At 41.2% G+C, this 22,368-nt stretch overlaps 2 protein-coding genes across 2 annotated transcripts in view; both read left to right on the plus strand.

Moving 5' to 3' along the window:
• LOC135464732 (uncharacterized) overlaps positions 1-22,368 on the plus strand; it is a 53,332-nt gene that overhangs the window by 23,960 nt on the left and 7,004 nt on the right. The window lies entirely within an intron of this gene.
• LOC135464730 (beta-1,3-galactosyl-O-glycosyl-glycoprotein beta-1,6-N-acetylglucosaminyltransferase-like) lies at positions 1,942-7,527 on the plus strand. The gene is made up of 2 exons (XM_064742251.1): positions 1,942-3,267; positions 6,324-7,527. Exons 1-2 carry the CDS (start codon positions 2,151-2,153, stop codon positions 6,608-6,610), a joined length of 1,404 nt encoding a protein of 467 aa, XP_064598321.1. The 5' UTR covers positions 1,942-2,150; the 3' UTR covers positions 6,611-7,527.

The raw sequence follows: 22,368 nt of genomic DNA on the forward strand, positions 1-22,368 counted from the left end.
AGACACGCCCCTCTGTGACGCAAAAAACCCGCAATTGTTTACAAGGGCCTCGTGAGCTCGAGTTCCAGCTCATTTATTGCTAATACTAAAATGTTCTACTGTAAAAAGTGTTGAAGAATTTGAGAGATTACTTCGTGCCTTATACAAACCAAACAACTATTACTGCGTTCATGTGGACAGAAAGGCTTCCAAACGGCTTCCATATGGCCATTAAAAGCTTAGCTTAGTTTTGATAACGTGTTCGTTGCGGCAAAACTGGGAGTAGTCGTTTATGACGGATTTACGAGTTTATAAGCGGATATTATATGCGTGCAAGAATTCCAGATATGACAGGCAACTGGTTTACTATAATGTGTGCGTCTGAAAAAAATTACCAAATTTATTTAGATGAGAAAAACAACCTAGAAAATTGAGAAATTAAACATTTGTGAACTTCAGAAGTCTTGAAGGTAAGATATGCCATTTTGTGCCTCCTATGAAAGCAGAGACAGGCGCCTATTAATTGCGCTTCACGCTGTCTCGCATTTCACTAATTAGAAAAAGCACGCCCGAGTTACCATTTATTTGCTATATTTAGAACGCTGTTTTATACACATCCGCGCGCTACATATACGTCGGTTTGTCGCCAGATAGGAGTTTCTTACGAGAACTTTGAAGAATAAATTTAGTATACCTGAGACATTTTCATTTGCGGTAGTACGAAGTGAGTATTCTCGTCCTAATGGGGTCAACTCGTCTGGTGTATTGCTTGGTAAGTATACTATGGACTAGACAGTACATGTATTATAGTAGTTACCATCAACGTGTGGAGTAGTTACCATCAACGTATGGAGTAGTTACCATCAACGTATGGAGTAGCTACTATCAACGTATCTCGCCACTGAGCAACAGACTGATGCTCCAAACAAATCCAATTCTTGAATCCATTACTAGGTTTCAACCCACACCTTAAATCCTCAGTCCGATTGAAAGGTTGGCACCTTAATCACATGTCACTCTATAAAATGATTAGTTCTTTTAGAGAAATGCGTACTAATCACCTATTTGTTCTAGAAATTACCCATTTTCAATGAAGTTTGATTCAGATATACTTATAATTGACCCGACCTTACACTGAAGTGACTCTATACATCTACATACGCTATAGGATAGACCGATCCTTTATGCAGGTGGCGGGGCCTCTGTGGATAAGGTGGTTAGCGCGCTAGCGGAGCGTAATGACGGAGTCTCTCATCAATGCGGTGAGATCTGTAAGTTCAAGTCCAGCGCCTGCTGCCTTCTTCTCCAGTTGTACGTGGGAAGGTCTGCCAGTAACCTGCGGATGGTGGTGGGTTTCCCCCGGGCTCTACCCGGTTTCCACCCACTATAATGCTGGCCGTCGTCGTATAAGTGAAATATTCTTGAGTACGGCGTGAAACACCAATCAAATAAATAAATAGATAAATAAATAAATTCATGCAGGTGGCCGTGGCACACATGTAGGCCATAAGACGAACCGGCCCTTTCATGGAGACGACACTGTACATTGACGATAAACCTACACACACCCATAAATTTATCTCACAGTTGAGATTTGCTATATAACTGACTAGCCATAGTCTTAGCTGTTTGATTGTCGGTTTACTTTTGTATATGTATGTATATGTATGAATGCTTGGGGGCTTAGGTCGTACTTTACAGATTTTCAGTCATATGACGACGAATGCACATAAGTGAGTGGCATAGCTTTTTTGTGGCATCTTTTCATCTAGGTTCGGCCAAGGCTGTAAGTCCCTGGGCTTGTCAGGATGATGTACAGTCGTTTCTAGCCAGTCCGCTGTCAGTGCCTGGTTTCACCCACCTGTGAACCCCTCCACTGTCTTTGCATGGTTTATTCCGCCTATAAAACCAGCCACTGTCTGTGCCATGTGTCATTGGTCCAAATATATAACTGCTGTAACCGCCTCCCGTACACACTTGGCAAATTTGTTCGGAATTTCTTTGTGGCAAAGATCCTGGTGTCCATGTTGTGACAAGTTCAGCTTAACTTCCACAATATCATCCGCGGATATCAAGGTGACATTGTCCGTGCTAATCATCCGGTGACAACATTCAGCGTAACTTGGAAGCGATATCCTCCGCGGTGTCCCCCGGAGTCGTCCCACAGGAATATGTTGTTAGGATGGTTAAGGCGGATCCTTTGGGGTCTTCTGATGATTACTCTGTGTGTTTTTGGTCTCCTCAGTTCATATACTTTAAGCAAGCAACGTCTATATGGACTTGCTCTGAGACAGCTTCAAGGACCACCCGCTGTGCATGTAGCCGGCCTAAAGTTGTTCACGCAGGCAATTCCAAACGTTTTAAGTACGCCCAAAACGTACCATAGAAATGAGAGGGAAAGCATAAATTCCGTCTTACAACCTCAACGTACGAACACAATCAACTGTCTGAAGCTTTTTAAAGGCGACAAAAACGAGACAGCAAAATCTAAGTGGCTGATTAAGTCCAAACCTTTTAAGCCTGTACCTTATCAAGCATTCATCAATGCAACAAAACGTTGTGATCTTTTTCGTGTTGCTAGGAACTACACCGAGCACGTGTCTGACGAGGAGGAAAGCTTTCCATTGGCCTTCAGCATTGTTATCCACAAAAGTGTTGAACAATTTGAGAGACTACTTCGTGCCTTATACAGACCAAACAATTATTACTGCGTTCATGTGGACAGAAAGGCTTCCAACGCCTTCCATATGGCCATTAAAAGCTTAGCAGACTGTTTTGATAACGTGTTCGTTGCGGCAAAACTAGAAGTAGTCGTTTATGCGGGATTTACGCGTTTACAGGCGGACATTAATTGCATGCAAGAATTGCGACAGAATTTCTCTGACTGGAAGTATGTACTGAATCTGGCGGGTTCGGAAATGCCTCTGAAAACAAATTTTGAAATGGTGCAGATTTTAAAACTCTACAACGGTACTAATCTTGTGGGGAAAAATATGAGAGCCTTAAACCCATGGAGGTGGAAAAACAGATACGAAACAGTTGTGACGGAGGGACGGGGACATATCGTAAAAAGAGACAATTCCAATACCCCTCCGCCGTACCACCTCAATATCACCAAAGGAAGTGCTTACGCTGTATTAAGTAGGGCACTGATTGACTACATTTTCACAGATCCAGTTCCACTAGCGTTTTTAGAATGGAGTAAGTCTACGTACAGTCCCGACGAACAGTTCTGGGCAACACTAAACAACGTAGAACATAATCCAGGTCTGACCTCCCCTGGCGGAAGTAAGTCACAGCCATTTTTCTTATTTCCCTTTCTGAAAGTCTTGAAGTTTTTGCTCGTAATTCGTCGTAACGTGCTGAACTCACCTTTGTTATTCCACAGATTTTACCATATTTTTCATATGATAATGCAAAAAATACAAATCAACAGGAAGATCCAAGAAAAGTTAATTGTGGCAATCTGGTGAACTCTGCATGGTGAGAATAATGCTCGAGAAGCTTATTCTTTTTCAGGTGAATGGAATTTTGGGAATTATTATAGCAAACTGCTGAACAATATACAATACACATCTACACATAAATGTTTATTTATTTATTTATTTATTTATTTATTGATTTATTGATTTATTGATTTATTTTTTTATTTATTCATTTATTTATTTATTTATTGATTTATTGATTTATTTATTGATTTATTGATTTATTTATTCATTTATTTATTTATTTATTTATTTATTTATTTGACTGGTGTTTTACAATCTAGAATATTTTACTTATACGACGGCAGCCAGCATTATGGTGGGAGGAAACCGGGCAGAGCCGGGGAAAAACTCACGACCATCCGCAGGTTACTATAAGACCTTCCCACATACGGCCGGAGAGGGAGCCAGCATAAACATAAATGTATACAGTACACGTGCAATTCTATACGTACAAGTGTATATACATTAATATAGATACTAAACAGTAAAGAAAAGTGGGAGCACAAGGCATCCCTTATTTTAAATAAACTTCAACCCGTTTTGCATACAAATGAGGAAGGTTCATAATAAGTCATAATTTGCAGTTTCATGTTCCACCATACGCTTATGTAACGGTTTTATATCACACCGTTTATACTGCCTTGATCCTTCTTATATATCTTTTGCTGTCAGTCATTAAGGAAACTACTATTTGATTGGATACTTTGATATTTCAAAGAACGATGGGTTGCTTGTTGTTTGACTCCGTATTTAACAATGTTGGCTTTGCTGACGGCCGTCAAGTTTAGGGACAGAGGACACTGAAGTCCCCTAGTTGGATGTATAAAACTAAAGCGCGGTGTAGTGGATTGGCCTTTGTCTGGAGAGAAAAATGTACCCTGCAGCCTAAAGGACATTTTGTGTGAATAAATTTCAACAACTGGGTTTGTTCAACACATTGAATTCTCACCATTTTCGACAGTATTGCAGTCAAGAAGGCAGTCAGCTTTTGTTAGTAGATTAAAATGAACTGCCGAGAGTAAACCATGAGTCTTTGATCAAAAATAAAGCTCATGCGTGATATATTTTTCATATCGGTGGAGGAAAAAACTACTGTACAGCCATTAAGCAACACCACCAGCATTTACCTGTTGGCAGAAAGGCACGTAATTCTGGCTATACAAAAGACAAAAACAGAATGACAGAAAACAGAATACTGATACTGATTTATAGGAACATTTTATTATACACATAATAAAGATGCACCCCAAAAAATGACCATCAGGTAAGCTGGAAACAACATATGTCGTTCAGTAGAGCTTAAAACTCGTATAATCGCCGTTTGGGAGTGGAAAATCTCCCGAAGCTGTGAAACTGCACATGAAGGCAGAACTCTTTGCATTTCCTTAGCACTGCACACGATGTACAATAGTTATTAGTATGTGAGCGACGTTATCTGATGTTTCATTGTAAGCTGAGAGTGACTTCCCTTTGTATTATTTCCCGTGAGCTATAGAGGCGCTAGGAGTACACGATTGCTGTGTAACACCAGACCTGTCCAGTCTTACTGGGGATAGCGGTTACCCAAACCCTCCAGCTAAACACGTTAAGAGAGTGAAATTTCACACCTGTAATGAAAATGATAAAGTATAAATGACAGCAATTTAAGACACAGATGTTATAAACATACAAACTTGCGTTCAACAAACTGTTTTTTCCACAGTTGTTTCACTCTCGGCGTCATGCTGTTCGAACTGATACGGCAGAATATCCATTTTCCTGTCATATAAAATCCACATTTTGCTTGCACTGCAAACCTAAGATATTTCTTCCACCTAATGCACAAAACACTCTACGCCAGAGCAGACTGTACGGCTAGAATCGCTGTCTGAACCGCAGCTTGTCTCATATGATGTGTCAATGAAATGCTACATTTTGAAAGTGTTTGATTACTGCGATGACGTCACAGCTCTGCTTGGTGTTTGTAAAGTTCAAATATGGGCGCCAATTACTCTGGTTGTTAATACACTCAGTAAGAATATTTACTTTTATATAGCATTTAGCACATGGAATATACGTGCCCAGCGTTTTGTTAAAGAAATAATTGGTGTTTTGGATGACCTTTCATCAGACTGTGGACCACAGGCAGTAAGCGGTACATTCCACCCGTGGTCGACGGGGCTCTCGCGAGAGCCATGCACTGGATTGCGGGAAGGAGTCACTGCAGGTCTCGGTTTGACACGAATGTACTTTTTTTTTTGATTGTTTTTTTCACGCCGTACTCAAGAATATTTCACTTATACGACGGCGGCCAGCATTATGGTGGGTGGAAACCGGGCAGAGCCCGGGGCAAACCCACCACCATCCGCAGGTTGCTGGCAGACCTTCTCACGTACGGCTGCCAGCATGAGCTGGACTTGAACTCACAGCGACCGCATTGTTGAGAGACTCCTGGGTCATTACGCTGCGCTAGCGCTTTAACCGACTGAGCCACGGAGGCCCCCGAATGCACTTAAGTTATGAATTGATATCATACAGTGATATTATGAGTGTATAAAGTAACCGATGAATCATATAGGAATGATAAATAATTAATAATCAATAATCATCAAAAAGTGATAGGTCTTCCCGCAATCTGTTAGCCTTTCTCGCAAAGTTCCATAAATCTCTTGAGATTTCTGCATAAGTCGAATAACGCTTTATAGCTCTTAGTCTTACGCAGGACTGAATTCTTGGTTCCAGGCGCTAACCAAACAAATGTTGTATAATCAAGCGGTCATTTTGGTTCGTCTGAAACATGTTGTTTACAACGACACTAATTTGTTCTCCGGAAAATCTGTAGATTTTGTAAAATAAAGTTGTTGTTTCTCGTTACAGACCCGTGTCCTGGTTTTAGTTACATGCAGAGAGCCGTTCTGTGGTACTCTCCTGACTGCCATGGTAAGAATGTGCGGTCTGTATGCGTGTTTGGAGCGGGTGATCTCTCCTGGATTATTCAGCGTCCGGAGTTTGTAGTCAACAAGTTTGATCTGAGTGTAGACTACATTGCTTATCAATGCGTGGAAGAACTGCTCCGAGTTCGAGCCACACACAGTGTCCCATGGGACATCGAACATCACAAACAGTATATCGATTCTCACAGTGGTAAGAGCTGCCCACTGTAGTGACAGGCATGATTCCACAGTAGATAAAGGAACAGGCAGGGTGTACAAACGGCCGTGTACAAACGGGTTGATATGTTCAAAAAATTGCAATGTGTTCATACCCAAAATAATGTGCTATTTGAATACTGGACAATTTTAGTCACTTTGACTGAGTACATTGTATTTTATGTACTCGAGTAACACTTTTTATTTTAATCTGTGGGCAACTATTAAATGGTTAAATAAACAAAACTGATGATAAATAAGGTCTGGTGTACAAACGGCCGTGTACAAACGGGTTGTTAAGTTACAAAAATTGCAATGTGTTCATACCCGAAATAATGTCCTATTTGAATACTGGACAATTTTAGTCACTTTGACTGAGACTGAGGCTAATACTGTGTATTACTGTGTTATCAGACATTACATTTGTTACATGCTGTCTTAATTTGATGTACTCGAGTAAAAGTTTTCATTTTAATCTGTGGGCAACAATTAAATGGTTAAATAAACAAAACTGATGATGAATAAGGTCTGGTGTAAAAGTGGCCGTGTACAAGAGGGTTGATATGTTACAAAAATTGCAATGTGTTCATACCCTAAATAATGTGCTATTTAAATACTGGACAATATTAGTCACTTTGACTGAGGTTAATACAATGTTTCACTGTGTTATCAGACATTACATTTGTTACATGCTGTCTTACATTTACTTACTCGAGTAAAAGTTTTCATTTTAATCTGTGGGCAACAAGTAAATGGTTAAATAAGCAGAACCGATGATGAATAAGGTCTGGTGTTATAAATTAAACAAACTTCATTTTTGATCGTTTTATCGTTTTTCTGATCTTAGGCAGACTATGGAAACACAATGGCAGACCATGGAAACACTAACATGAAGCCTACATGAAGACTACTCACATGAAGACTACTCACATGAAGCCTACTCACATGAAGCCTACATGAAGCCTACATGAAGCCTACACTGTCTAGGAAAACAGTCCGATTTATTTTCATGGAATGTTTACATGCCTTTTAAACATCGGATTATCCGGTGGTCTGTTCAAACTCAATGGGTATCAATGGCGTCACATCCCCGTCTTTTGTTTGAGCAGTTATTTCCAGAAGCCTACCAAACGGTGTGTATCATGCGGCAAAAACCTATATTCACCTTTAATTGATTTGTTCGATCGAGAGTAAAATCCAAAATAACGCGAAAAAGATTTTGTCTATATACCAATCTTCGCCAGGCGGAAGGCTGTATGATGGAAGGCTGTGTGACAGAATATTTTTTGACTAAAGACTGTATGATGGAGGGCTGTATGGCGGAAGACTGTATGACGAAATGGTGTATGATTAAGGATGGTATGATGGAAGGCTGTATGAGGGAAGACTGTATGACGGAAGGCTGTATGGTGAAGGATGGTATGATGGAAGGCTGTATGACGGAAGACTGTACGACAGAAGACTGTTTGACGTAAGACTGTATGGTGGAAGGCTGTGTGTTGGAGGGCTGTATGGCGGAAGACTGTATGACGGAAGACTGTATAACAGAAGAGTGTATGACGGTAGGCTGTATGGCAGAAGAATGTATGACTGAAGGCTGCATGGCAGAAAGCTGTATGACAGAGGATTGTATAACAGAAGGCTGTATAACGGAAGGCTGTATGACGGAAGACGATATGATGGAATGCTGTGTGATGGAGGGCTGCATAACGAAAGGCTGTCTGACAGAAGACAATATGACGGAAGGCTGTATGGCAGAAGACTGTATAAAGGCTGTATGACGAAAGGCTGTATGACAAAAGACTGTATAACAGAAGGCTGTATGACAGAAGGCTGTATGGCAGAAGACTGTATGACGGAAGGCTGTATGGCAGAAGACTGTATGAAGGCCGTATGACAAAAGGCTGTACGACAAAAGACTGTATGACCGAAGGCTGTATGGCAGAAGACTGTATGACCGAAGGCTGCATGATGGAAGGCTGTATGACAGACGACTGCATAATGGAGGGCTGTAAAATGGAGGGCTGTATGATGGACTCTATGATGGAGGGCTGTATGACAGAAAACTTTATGACGGAGGGCTTTATGAGAGAAGGCTGAATGACAGATGGGTGTATGATAGAACGCTGTATGATGAAAGGTTATGTGATGGAGGGCTCTATGACGGAGAGCTGCATGACAGAAGGCTGTATGACGGAAGGGTGTATGACAGAAGACAGTGTGATGTAAGGCTGTATGATGGAGGGCTGTATGACGGAAGACTGTTTGACGGAAGACTGTATGACAGAAGACTTTGACGGAAAGCTGTGTGATGGAGGTCTGTATTAACGGAAGGCTGTTTTACGGAAGACTGTATGACGGAAGGCTGTATGGCAGAAGACTGTATGTCAGAAGGCTGCATGGCAGAAAGCTGTATGACAGAGGATTGTAAAACAGAGGTCTATATAACGGAAAGCTGTAAGACGGAAGACGGTATGATGGAATGCTGTGTGATGGAGAGCTGCATGACGGAAGGCTTATTGACAGAAGACGGTATGACGGAAGGCTGTATGGCAGAAGACTGTATGAAGGCTGCATGAAGGAATACTGTCTGACAGATAGGAAGACTGTATGACAAAAGGCTGTATGGCAGAAGACTGTTTGACGGAAGGCTGCATGATGGAAGGCTGTATGACAGAGGGTTGTATAACAGACGGGTGTATAACGGAAGGCTGTATGACGGAAGAGGGTATGATGGAATGCTGTATGATGGAGTGCTGCATGATGGAAGGCTGTTTGATGGAGGGTTGCATGAAGGAAGGCTGTATGATGGAGTGCTGCATGACGGAAGGCTGTATAATAGAAAACTGTATGATGGAGGACTGTATAACAGAAGGCTGTATAACGGAAGGCTGTATGACAGAAGACTGTATGATGGAAGGTTGTGTGGTGGAGAACTGTATGATGGAGGACATGTATGACAGAAGGGTGTATGACAGAAGACAGTATCATGGAAGGCTGTGTGATGGAGGGCTGTATGACGGAAGACAGTTTGACGGAAGACTGTATGATGGAGGTCTGTATGACGGAAGGCTGTTTGACAGAAGACTGTATGACGGAAGGCTGTATGGCAGAAGACTGTATGACGAAAGGCTGCATGGCAGAACGCTGTATGACAGAGGATTGTATACCAGAAGGCTGTATAACGGAAGGCTCTATGACGGAAGACGATATGATGGAATGCTGTGTGATGGAGAGCTGCATGACGGAAGGCTGTATGATGGAGGGCTGATTTGACGGAAAGCTGTATGATAGAAAACTGTATTATGGAGGGCTGTATAACAGAAAGCTATGTGATAGAAGGCTGTATGACAGACGACTCGATGATGGAGAGCTGTATAATGGAGGGCGGTATGACAGATAACTCTTTTATGGAGGGCTGTATGACAGAAGACTTTATGACGAAGTTCTTTATGAGGGAAGACTGAATGACAGATGGGTGTATGATAGAACGCTTTATGCTGGAAGGTTATGTGATGGAGGGCTGTATTATGGAGGACATGTATGACAGAAGGCTGTATGATAAAGGGCTCTATGACCGAGGGCTGCATGACAGAAGGACAGAAGACTGTATGGCGGAAGGCTGTATGATGGTGGGCTATGTAACGGTAGGATTCATTACGGCAGAGTGTATAACTGAAGGCTGTGTGATGGAGGGCTGTATAACAGAAGATTATGATGGAGGGCTGTATGACAGTAGACTCTATGACGGAAGGCTGACGGAAGGCTGTAAGCCAGAACGCTGTATGATGGAGGGCTGTATGACGGCAGGCTTAGTAACGGTAGGATATATTACTGAAGACTTTATGCTGGAAGGCTGTATGATGGCAGGCTATGAAACCGTAGAATGTATTAAGGAAAACTGTAAGATGGAAAGCTGTATGATGGAGGGCTGTATGACAGAAGACTGTGATGGGGGGCTGTATGACAGAAGACTGTGAGCTGTATGACGGAAGACTGTTTAATGGAAGGCTTTAAGACGTAAGGCTGTATGATGGCAGGGTATTATTACGGAAGATTATATGACGGAAGACTGTATGACGGAAAACTGCATGACAGAAGACTGTATGATGGAGGGCTGTATGACAGAAGACTATGATAGAGGGCTGTATGACAGAAGACTCTATGACGGAATACTGTATGATGGAAGGTTATGTAACGGTAGGATGTATGACAGAAGGCTGTATAACAGAAGACTGTGTTGCGGAAGGCTGTTTGATGGAAGACTGTATGACAGAAGCCTTTATGATGGAGGGCTGTATGACAGAAGACTATGACGGAAGGCTGACGGAAGGCTCTATGACGGAAGGCTTTATGATGGCAGGTTATGTAACGGTAGGATGTATTACGGAAGACTCTATAATGGAAGGCTGTAATGACGGTAGGTTTTATTTTGGAATGTACTCACCAATTAAACCCCAATTATGATTGCTGTTTAAATCCATACACAAGGAATGTCCGCTTATATGCGAGACCGCGGCCAGGTTAATGGAAAAAGGAAACCGGAGAGTCCGGAGTAAACAACAAACCTTTAAGTGACACACCTCGAAAAAGTGGCGGGGGAAACAGTGGCACCGCTATTCAAACAAGCAATTTGAATATTCAAGGGCCTGATAGACGACGCGATCTGGCATAACAACAATCTGAGCCAAAGAAAGTATTGTCTAATCTTGAGTCTCCATCATTCTGGTCTGGTAATATGTCAATAGTTATGGGCTGTTGTGATGAAATAATGGTGTCGTGAAAGACGTTATCCTCATCGTGTCATGGTGCTTTTTCATCGTATCATTTAGACATAAGCAGTTTTTTGTATATATAAACATTAAGAGCATTGGTCTGAAGTACGCATATTTCAGGAAGTATAGACATGACAGTCATACTTGTCGCTATGTTCTTGAATAAAACATGGGTGATATATTTATTTATTTATTTGATTGGTGTTTTACGCCGTACTCAAGAATATTTCACTTATGCGATGGCGGTCAGCATTATGGTGGGAGGAAACTGGGCAGAGCCCAGGGGAAACCCACGACCATCCGCAGGCTGCTGTCAAATCTTCCCACGTACGGCGGAACACGAAGCCAGCATGAGCTGGACTTAAAGTCACATCGACCGCAAAACATGGGTGATATGAACAGCGCTAAACAATCTCCAACCAAGAGTAAGACGATCAAGAGTTATTTCCAAGTCATTGTGTCATTATTTCCGATTAGATAAGATCTCATATGTTTCTAAAATATCAAATGCATGTTTAGGGTTGATAGGCTGAAAACTTCAAACAACTTGCAAAACTATGCACGGAGTAGAACTTTGATTTGTTTGACTTGAAATAGTACAATTAATATACGGTCGTCTGGGTTCGATTTACATTTAAGCTCCATGAGTACATGATTGATGTTTACGGCCACTTTCCTTGGAACCTGTGAACTGGTTGTTATTTAGGAGCAGAAATATGCTTAGGAAATAATACTTCAGTAGAATAAGGATGATGACACTTCAGTACACTTAGGATGATGACACTTCAGTGCACTAACAATGATGACACTTTAGAACACTTAGAATGATGACACTTTAGAACACTTAGGATGATGACACTTCAGTAGACTGGCATACGGATGATACATGTATGTCAGTAGACTTAATCCGTGCCACTTTAGTGGACTTATGGGTGATACATGTATGTCCGTAGATTTAAGGGGTGCGATTTTAGTAGACTTAGGGGTGATACATGTATGTCCGTAGATTTAAGGGGTGCGATTTTAGTAGACTTATGGGTGATACATGTATGTCAGTAGACTTAAGGGGTGCGATTTTAGTAGACTTATGGGTGATACATGTATGTCAGTAGATTTAGGAGGTGGCATTTGAATAGACTTATGGGTGATACATGTATGTCCGTAGACTTACGGGGGCCAGTTTAGTAGACTTAAGGGTAATACATGTATGTCAGTAGACTTAGCGGCCTCGACTTTAGTAGACTTAGGGATGATACATGTATGTCAGTGGACTTAGCGTGTGCCAGTTTAGTAGACTTAGGGGTGAAACATTGATGTCTGTAGACTTAGGGGGTGCGACTTTAGTTAGACATTTGAGTGATACATGTATGTCTTTAGACTGAGGGGTTTTCACTTTAGTAGACTTATGGGTTATACATGTATGTCCGTAGACTTAGGAGGTTCGACTTTAGTAGACTTAATGGTGATACCTGTATGTCCGTAGACTTAGCGTGTTAGACTTTAGTAGACTTAGGGGTAAGACATGTATGTCTGTAGATTTAACGGGGTGGGACTTTAGTAGACTTAGGGGGTGCCAGTTTAGTAGAATTAGGGTGACACATGTATGTCAGTAGATTTAGGGGTGCGACTTTAGTAGACATTTGGGTGATACATGTATGTCTTTAGACTGAGGGGTTTTCACTTTAGTAGACTTATGGGTTATACATGTATGTCCGTAGACTTAGGGGGTTCGACTTTAGTAGACTTAATGGTGATACCTGTATGTCCGTAGACTTAGCGTGTTAGACTTTAGTAGACTTAGGGGTAAGACATGTATGTCTGTAGATTTAACGGGGTGGGACTTTAGTAGACTTAGGGGGTGCCAGTTTAGTAGAATTAGGGTGACACATGTATGTCAGTAGATTTAGGGGTGCGACTTTAGTAGACATTTGGGTGATACATGTATGTCTTTAGACTGAGGGGTTTTCACTTTAGTAGACTTATGGGTGATATATGTATGTCGGTAGACTTAGTGTGTGCGACTTTAGTAGACTTAATGGTGATACCTGTATGTCCGTAGACTTAGCGTGTTAGACTTTAGTAGACTTAGGGGTTAGACATGTATGTTAGTAGACTAAGGGGGTGCCACTTTAGTAGAATTATTGGCGATTCCTGCATGTCTGTAGATTTAAGGGTGTGCGAATTTAGTAGACTTAGGGGGTGCCAGTTTAGTACAATTAGGGTGATACATGTATGTCAGTAGACTTAGGGGTGCCACTTTAGTAGACTACATCTATGTCCGGGGATTTAGGGGGTGCCATTTTATTAGGCTTATGGGTGATACATGTATGTCAGTAAACTTAGGTTGTGCCGGTTTAGTAGACTTAGAAACGATACGTGTATGTTAGTAGACTTAGGGGGTGCCAATTAAGAAATAATGAGTGATAAGTTATAAAGATTGAAATGGCTTTAGTTTAAGTGAGTTAGTGAGTAAGTGCGTGGAGTTTAACGTCGTGCTCAACAAGTCATATGAGGGCGAAAGAACCCTTAGGGTGTATGTAATGTACCTCCTGGTTGCAGGACAAATTGCCACCGTTCTTTTATCAACTGCTGCTTTACTGAGACGACTTATCGAAGGTAAGTAAACAGCTTCCAATTTCGCTACCTTAAGTCAGAAACTTGTTCAACAGCTTTATATACCAGCCGTCACTCTCCTTTATGGAGACCCTCATATACCACGGATAAAATAATGGCTTGTTCGACAGCTTAATATACTGAAGATGACTCTCATTTATGAAGAACCTTATATACCACGGATAAAATAATGACTTGTTCGACAGCTTTATATACCAGCGATTACTCTCCTTTATGGAGAACCTCATATACCACGGATAAAATAATGGCTTGTTCGACAGCTTAATACACTGAAGATGACTCTCATTTATGAAGAACCTTATATACCACGGATAAAATAATGACTTGTTAGACAGTTTTATATATCAGCCGTCACTATCGTTTATGGAGAACCTCACATACCACAGATAAAATATTGATCACTCTCCTGTATGGAGACCCTCATATACCACGTATAAAACAATGGCTTGTTCGACAACTTTATATTATAGCGATCACTCTCCTTTATGGAGACCCTCATATACCACGGAAAAAATAATGGCTTGTTCGACAGCTTTATATACCAGCGGTTAGTCTTCTTTATGGAGACCCTCATATAGCACGGATAAAACAATGACTTGTCCGACAGCTTTATAGAGAAGCAGTCACTCTTCCTTACGGAGACCCTCATGTACCACGGATAAAAAAATGGCTTGTTCGAAAACTTTATATACCAGCGATCACTCTTTTTTAAGGAGACCCTCATATACCACGGATTAAATAATGTTTTGTTCGACAACTTTGTATATTAGCGATCACTCTCCCTAATGGAGACCCTCATATACCACGGATAAAATAATGACTTGTTCGACAGCTTTATATACCAGCGATTACTCTCCTTTATGGAGACCCTCATATACCACGGATAAAATATTGGCTTGTTCGACAGCTTTATATACCAGCGATCACTCTCCTTTATGGAGACCCTCAAATACCACGGATAAAATAATGACTTGTCCGACAGCTTTATATACCAGTGATCAACCTCCTTTTTGGTTACCTCATATACCACGGATAAAATAATGACTTGTTCGACAGCTTTATACACCAGCGATCACTCTCCTTTTTGGTGAATTTATATACCACGGATAAAATAATGACTTGTTCGACAGCTTTATATACCAGCGATCACCCTCTTTTATGGAGACCCTCATATACCACGGATAAAATAATGGCTTGTTCGACAGCTTTATATTCCAGAGGTCACTCTCCTTTATGGAGACCCTCATATACCACGGATAAAATAATGGCTTGTTCGACAGCTTTATATTCCAGAGGTCACTCTCCTTTATGGAGACCCTCATATACCACGGATAAAATAATGGCTTGTTCGACAGCTTTATATACCAGCGATTACTCTCCTTTATGGAGAACCTCTTATACCACGGATAAAATAATGACTTGTTCGACATCTTTATGTACCAGCGATCACCCCCTGTATGGAGACCCTCATATACCACGGATAAAATACTGAGTTGTCCCATAGCTTTATATACCAACGATCACTCTCATTTATAGAGACCCTCATATACCACGGATAAAATATTGGCTTGTTCGACAGCTTTATATACCAGCGGTTACTCTCCTTTGTGGAGACCTTCATATAGCATCGATAAAATAATGACTTGTCCGACAGCTTTATATAGAAGCTGTCACTCTTCTTTATGGAGACCCTCATGTACCACGAATAAAATAATGGCTTGTTCGAAAACTTTATATACCAGCGGTCGCTCTTTTTTAAAGAGACCCTCATATTCCACAGATAAAATAAAGACATCAGTGGAATTGTACTCACATATGGTCAAAAATAAAGAGATTTAAAATGGACAATCTGTCAACGTTCGATTACGTGTACTATTATATATCCACACTGATTCAACCTTCGTAACCACCAACTAACTGAGCATTGCAACAAAATTTGTAGATGTGTGATGTCTGAAATTACCGACCTATATTTAATAACTTAATTTTTAGTCCAAAGCAAATCTGTGCAAGGAATATTATCTAAATTTGTGCTTTAATTTTTTGGTAAATTTGCTTAAGGACAAACCCTAGGAAAGATAACTTGAGGCGAACTTGTACACAGAAAACAGAATAAACAGAAAGTTTACATTTAGATCTGTGATAATTAGTCTTCCTAAACCCTACCTTGCGAAGATAGCCCACGACATACGAGAGTCCAGTTTGCTCAACTCTTGCTGCCAGCCATGAGGTGGTAACAATTTGTCACCAGTCAACCTTGTGGAGTGGTGAATGGAAATCTCCAAAATATTCAAGTTTGATGAACAGAAACAAGAGTACACCAAGATATAAAATAGCCCTATCAAAATATTTGAGTTTCAGTATGGAGATATATACATTCGCACATACGCACAAAAGCATCTCTGTTTATTCCCATCATAATTATTGCCACCGTCGTATAAGTGAAATATTCTTGAGTACGGCGTAAAACACCAATCAAATAAATCAATCAAATCAAATCAATTAGGGATGCCACAGACTAGTAAATGGTAAATGTGCATAGAACAAAATCACGATGTGCGTAAACATTTCATCCAAATCCATGCAAATCTTATTTCGAAAAGCTGCAGCCAGGAAGACAGGTGGACAGGCAGACTATGGCAAAGATGTATTTTCCTTGGCGGATGTAATTAGCGCCTGAAAGGAAGAGGCGATTTTAGGACCGTAACCGTATCGGTGACCTTAAAGCCATGTGATCGTGCTATCCTGAGAGTGACGTATAGTGTAGTGGTTAGAATAACACCAATCACAGTTCTGCTCAACAGGCTGTGAAACGGATGTCTGCTTTTATAACGTGTTTCTCTTTTTATCTCTTTATGGCTTCATGGCTGTTTTACTTGTTAAAAATAAAATGCAATATTTTAAGCAGGATGTTGTAAAGTGAACACCTTTAAACGCGGCATAATTTCCCTCATGGGTAATTCCCTGAATCAAAAACAACCTTTCATGATCCACATCTGTCCGACAAGCGGGACACCAAGTCCTGGTGATTGTCTATATATATGCAGACGATAATTTTCTGAATGGTACTCCGTAGCGACGGCCTTTGTCGGTTGTCCACACCAGCCGGTACTTTAACCTACCACTCCAATGGGCACGTGTACAATAGGGAACGCAGGTCTGAAATCAGTCAACAACGACGGTAAGGTTAACGTGGCCTTTCTCAATGTGCTATAATAATGTAGTGTATACCTGTTTCTAATAAATAGTACATGTGTATGTGAGGGTACAATGTTTGCCTGCAGTGTGCATTTCAGCAGTGTTATACACTGTTGACCATAAAGTTGGAATAAAATATTTTAGCCACAATCCCAGAAGTTTAATATTATTTTTCGCCTCAAAAATAATATAAGCCGACACGAATTGATGCATAATCTCTCTCTAGTTAGTTATGCATAATTGAGAAGACTGCATCACCTCCGCAAAACACCGGGTTATGCGTTTCTTTTTTTGGATATTATATTAAGTGCTGAGTAAATGTGGACATCTGGTAAAGTTATGTGGTCCCTTATATAATATGTTGTTCTGTGGACAGTATATATTAAATGTTAAGTACATATGGACATCTGGCAGAGTTATGTGGTCCCTGATATAATATATAGTTCTGTGGACAGCATATATTAAATGTTAAGTACATGTGGACATCAGGCAGAGTTTTGTGGTCCCTTTATATAATATATAGTTCTCTGGACAGCATATATTAAATGTTACATGAGGACATCCGACAGAGATATGTGGTCCCATATATAATATATTGTTCTGTGGACAGCATGTATTAAATGTTGAGTACAATGTGGACAACTCGCAGAGTTATGTGGTCCCTTATATAATATATAGTTCTGTGGACACTAGGCTTGTATGGACAGTATAAATTAAGTGTTGAGTACATGTGGACATACGGCAGAGTTACGTGGCATGTTATATATTATGTAATTCTGTGGACACTAGGCTTGTGTGACCAGTATATATTAAATGTTGAGTACATGTGGACATCTGGCAGAGTTATGTGACCCCTTATATTGTATATAGTACAGTGGACAGTATGTATATAGAGTTTATGTGGACATAAGGTCAAGGTTCATAGGTCAAGACCACACACATAAACACACAAATTATATTCACAAGTATATATTCATCTCGTTGAGATAAAATGATAATTGTTCTATAGATGAGTGTATAGAGGGCTAAGGACTAAAAAGAAGGGTTTAAATTTTTTCAAATGTTGTTGGATGTACATGTCCACGTTCTACCTGTTCTAAAACAATGTCCACAAAAACTTTGTAAAACATATATATATTTATTTATATTTGGTTAAATCTGTCTACGTGTACTAAATCGCCAAACTTATTGGTTGTATATATATATATATATATATATATATATATATATATATATATATATATATATATATATATATATATATATATATATATATATATATATATATATATATATATATAAACTAGTGCTCAAAAGAAAGTGTACACCAAAACAAATACATAAAAATCGCGCAAAGTAAAAAATTGAGAAATTATCCATGATGAGCCCTATTACCCGTGTAAACGCCGATCCATCCAGGGAACAAACTGGCCCAACAAAGCAAGATTTGCCTAAACTTAGCATAAAATCGAAAAATGGCCCTTCCACGTGTAACACGACATGAACGTGCATTTTGGCGGTATAAATGAGTCGACGGGAAACGTTATGAACACAGTCGTCAGAAAAACACCAGAGGTATGCCACGTTTCATCCAAGTTGAGCGAGAGAGAGCTGTCAGCATGTACCAGCAAGGAGCGACCAACGCCGCCATTGCCAGAACCTTTGGTTGCACAAGAGCAACTATCGTCAGACTTATGCAGCGACTCCGGCAGACAGGCGTTACATCCGACAGGCCTAGGAGCGGTCGACCACGCGTCACCATCCCCGCTGAAGATCGACCCGCTATGGTATACAGGCGTGTAGAAGAACGTTTGGTGCCAAATTGCGTTCAGCAAGTTCGAGCGTTTGGAGGTGGTAGTGTGATGGTGTTGGGAGGCATCTGCGGTGATCTGAAGACGAGGCTAGTGGTGATTCATGGGAACCTCAATGCTCGCAGATACACGGATGAAGTTTTACGACCGGTTGTAGTGCCATTCATTCACCAACAGCAAAGAGGAATTTTGTACCAGCATGATAATGCAAGACCTCATACTGCAAGATTGACGAACAACTTTCTACAGAACGCCAACATCGATCTCTTGCCATGTTCACCCGACCTCAATCCAATTGAGCACTTTTGGGACCACCTGGGCAGACAAGTCAGAAGACTGCCAGTGCCACCTGTGACAGTTCAACAGCTGGAAGAGTGTCTCCAACAAGAATGGCAACGAATCACACCTAACGTCAGTCAAGCAGTCAAGCCACCATCAGCAGACTTTTGGGTCGTTATCGCCTAACAGGCAGGACACAAGATCGTCCAAGATCGGGCAGGCCAAGTGTTACAGCGCCTAGCGAAGACCGGTACATCCGCACAATCCACCTGCGTAACCGGTTTGTGACGGCGACGTCAACGGCGGAAACGGCACTGGGAAAACTCATCAGCAGACGCACAGTCATACGACGACTCCGCGTGAGTGGTACAGAGCGTAGCGCCCCTTCCGTGGAATGGCATTGACTCCTCTACACCGTCAAAACAGGCTGCGTTGGGCAAGAGTTGTACGTCGATGGCAGCGACGAGACTGGGAAAGGGTGCTGTTCACTGATGAAAGCCGATATAACCTCTTCAGAACTGATGGTTGAATTCGTGTGTATCGACGCAGGGGAGAGCGGTTGGCACAAAACTGCATACAGAATGTCCACCCTTTTGGTGCTGGTGGGGTGCTTGTATGGGGCGGAATTTGTGGACAGGTGAGAACGAGATTGATCTTCATCCAGGGAAATCTGACTGGCCAAAGATACCGAGATGAAATATTGGAACCTGTTGTGGCGCCATTCTTGCATCAACAGCAAAGGGGTATCCTTTTGCAGCAGGACAATGCACGATCTCATACCGCCAGAGTTGTACTAAATTATCTGGACACCGTTGATGTCAGCGTACTGCCTTGGCCAGCACGATCGCCAGACATGAATCCCTTAGAGCATCTGTGGGATCATCTTAATCGACATCTGAGACAACGCGTCCCTCCCCCACAAAACAGGCAACAGCTCGAACAGGCTTTATTTAAGAAGAGGGACAGAATTCCTGATGACCTCATCCGGCGGCTGACGACTTCAATGAGGAGACGTATTTTGGCTTTAAATGATGCAATGGGTGCTCACACTTGCTACTAACGATCTGTCTTATGACATGATAGGACATAAGGTACACCTTTTTAAGGGAGTCCCTTTACTTGCATTTGTGTAATTTTGCAAATTTATCCCATGCCTTCTTTACTCGGCCTGACAGCAAGTGTAATATCCATATGGCTTTAAACTTTTAAACAGAATTTGGAAAATGGTTTATTGCAATAAAATGCTTATCATGTCGATACTGTCTTTCTTTCTCTTTCTTGTGGTGGTGAACAAGGTTATACGTTTCTTTTGCCCGGTAGTTTATGTATGCTTGGGGGTTTACATCGTACTTTACAAATTTTCAATCATATGACGACGCCTTCACTTAAGTGAGTGTCATAGCTTTTTTGTGGCATCCTTTTATCTAGGTTTGGCCCCGGTTGTAAGTCACCGGGCTGGTTCCACCGGCCTGTGAACCCCTCCACTGTTTGTGCATGGTTTATTCCGCCTATAAAACCAGCCACTGTCTGTGCCTTGTGTCATTGGTCCAAATATACAACTGCTGTAACCGCCTCCCGTACACACTTGACAAATTTGTTTGGAATTTCTTTGTGACAAAAATCCTGGTGTCCATGTGGTGACAAGTTCAGCTTAACTTCCACAATATCATCCGCGGATATCAAGGTTACATCGTCTGTGCTAATCATCCGGTGACAACATTCAGCGTAACTTGGAAGCGATATCCTCCGCGGTGTCCCCCGGAGTCGTCCCACAGGAATAGGTTGTTACGATGGTTAAGGCGGATCCTTTGGGGTCTTGATGATTACTCTGTGTGTTTTTGGTCTCCTCAGTTTATATACTTTAAGCAAGCAACGTCTATATGGACTTGCTCTGAGGCAGCTTTGAGGACCGAACGCTGTGCATGTAGCCTGCCGAAAGTCGTTCACGCAGTTCATCCCAAATGTTTTAAGTACGCCCAAAACGTTCCAAAGAAATGAGAGGAAAGGCATAAATTCCGTCTTACAACCTCAACGTACGAACACAATCAACTGTCTGAAGCTTTTTAAAGGCGACAAAAACGAGACAGCAAAATCTAAGTGGCTGATTAAGTCCAAACCTTTTAAACCTGTGCCTCATCAAGCATTCGTCAATGCAACAAAACGTTGTGATCTTTTTCGTGTTGCTAGGAACTACACCGAGCACGTGTCTGACGAGGAGGAAAGCTTTCCATTGGCCTTGAGCATTGTTATTTACAAAAGTGTTGAACAATTTGAAAGACTATTTCCTACCCTATACAGGCCAAACAACAATTACTGTGTTCATGTGGACAGAAAGGCTTCCAACGCCTTCCATATGGCCATTAAAAGCTTAGCAGACTGTTTTGATAACGTGTTCGTTGCGGCAAAACTAAATTAGAAGAAGTCATTTATGCGGGATTCACGCGTTTACAGGCGGACATTAATTGCATGCAAGAATTGCGACAGATTTTCTCTGACTGGAAGTATGTACTGAATCTGGCGGGTTCGCAAATGCCTCTGAAAACAAATTTTGAAATGGTACAGATTTTAAAACTCTACAACCGGACTAATCTTGTGGGTAAAAATATGAGATCGTTAAACCCATGGAAGTGGATAAACAGATACGAAACAGTTGTGACGAAGGAACAGGGACAATATCGTAAAAGGAGACAAATCCAATACCCCTCCGCCGCACCACCTCAATATCACCAAAGGAAGTGCTTACGCTGTATTAAGTAGGGCACTGATAGACTATATTTTTACAGATCCAGTTCCACTAGCGTTTTTAGAATGGAGTAAGTCTACGTACTGTCCCGACGAACAGTTCTGGGCAACACTAAACAACGTAGAACATAATCCAGGTCTGACCACCCCTGGCGGAAGTAAGTCACAGCCATTTTTCTTATTTCCCTTTCTGAAAGTCTTGATGTTTTTTTTTCTCGAAATTCGTCGTAACGTGCTGAACTAACCTTTGTTATTTAACAAATTTTACCAAATTTTTTTTATATGATAATGCAAAAAATACAAATCAACAGGAAGATCCAAGAAAAGTTAATTG

Source organism: Liolophura sinensis, chromosome 4 (assembly GCF_032854445.1).
Source record: "Liolophura sinensis isolate JHLJ2023 chromosome 4, CUHK_Ljap_v2, whole genome shotgun sequence".
NCBI lineage: Eukaryota > Metazoa > Mollusca > Polyplacophora > Chitonida > Chitonidae > Liolophura > Liolophura sinensis.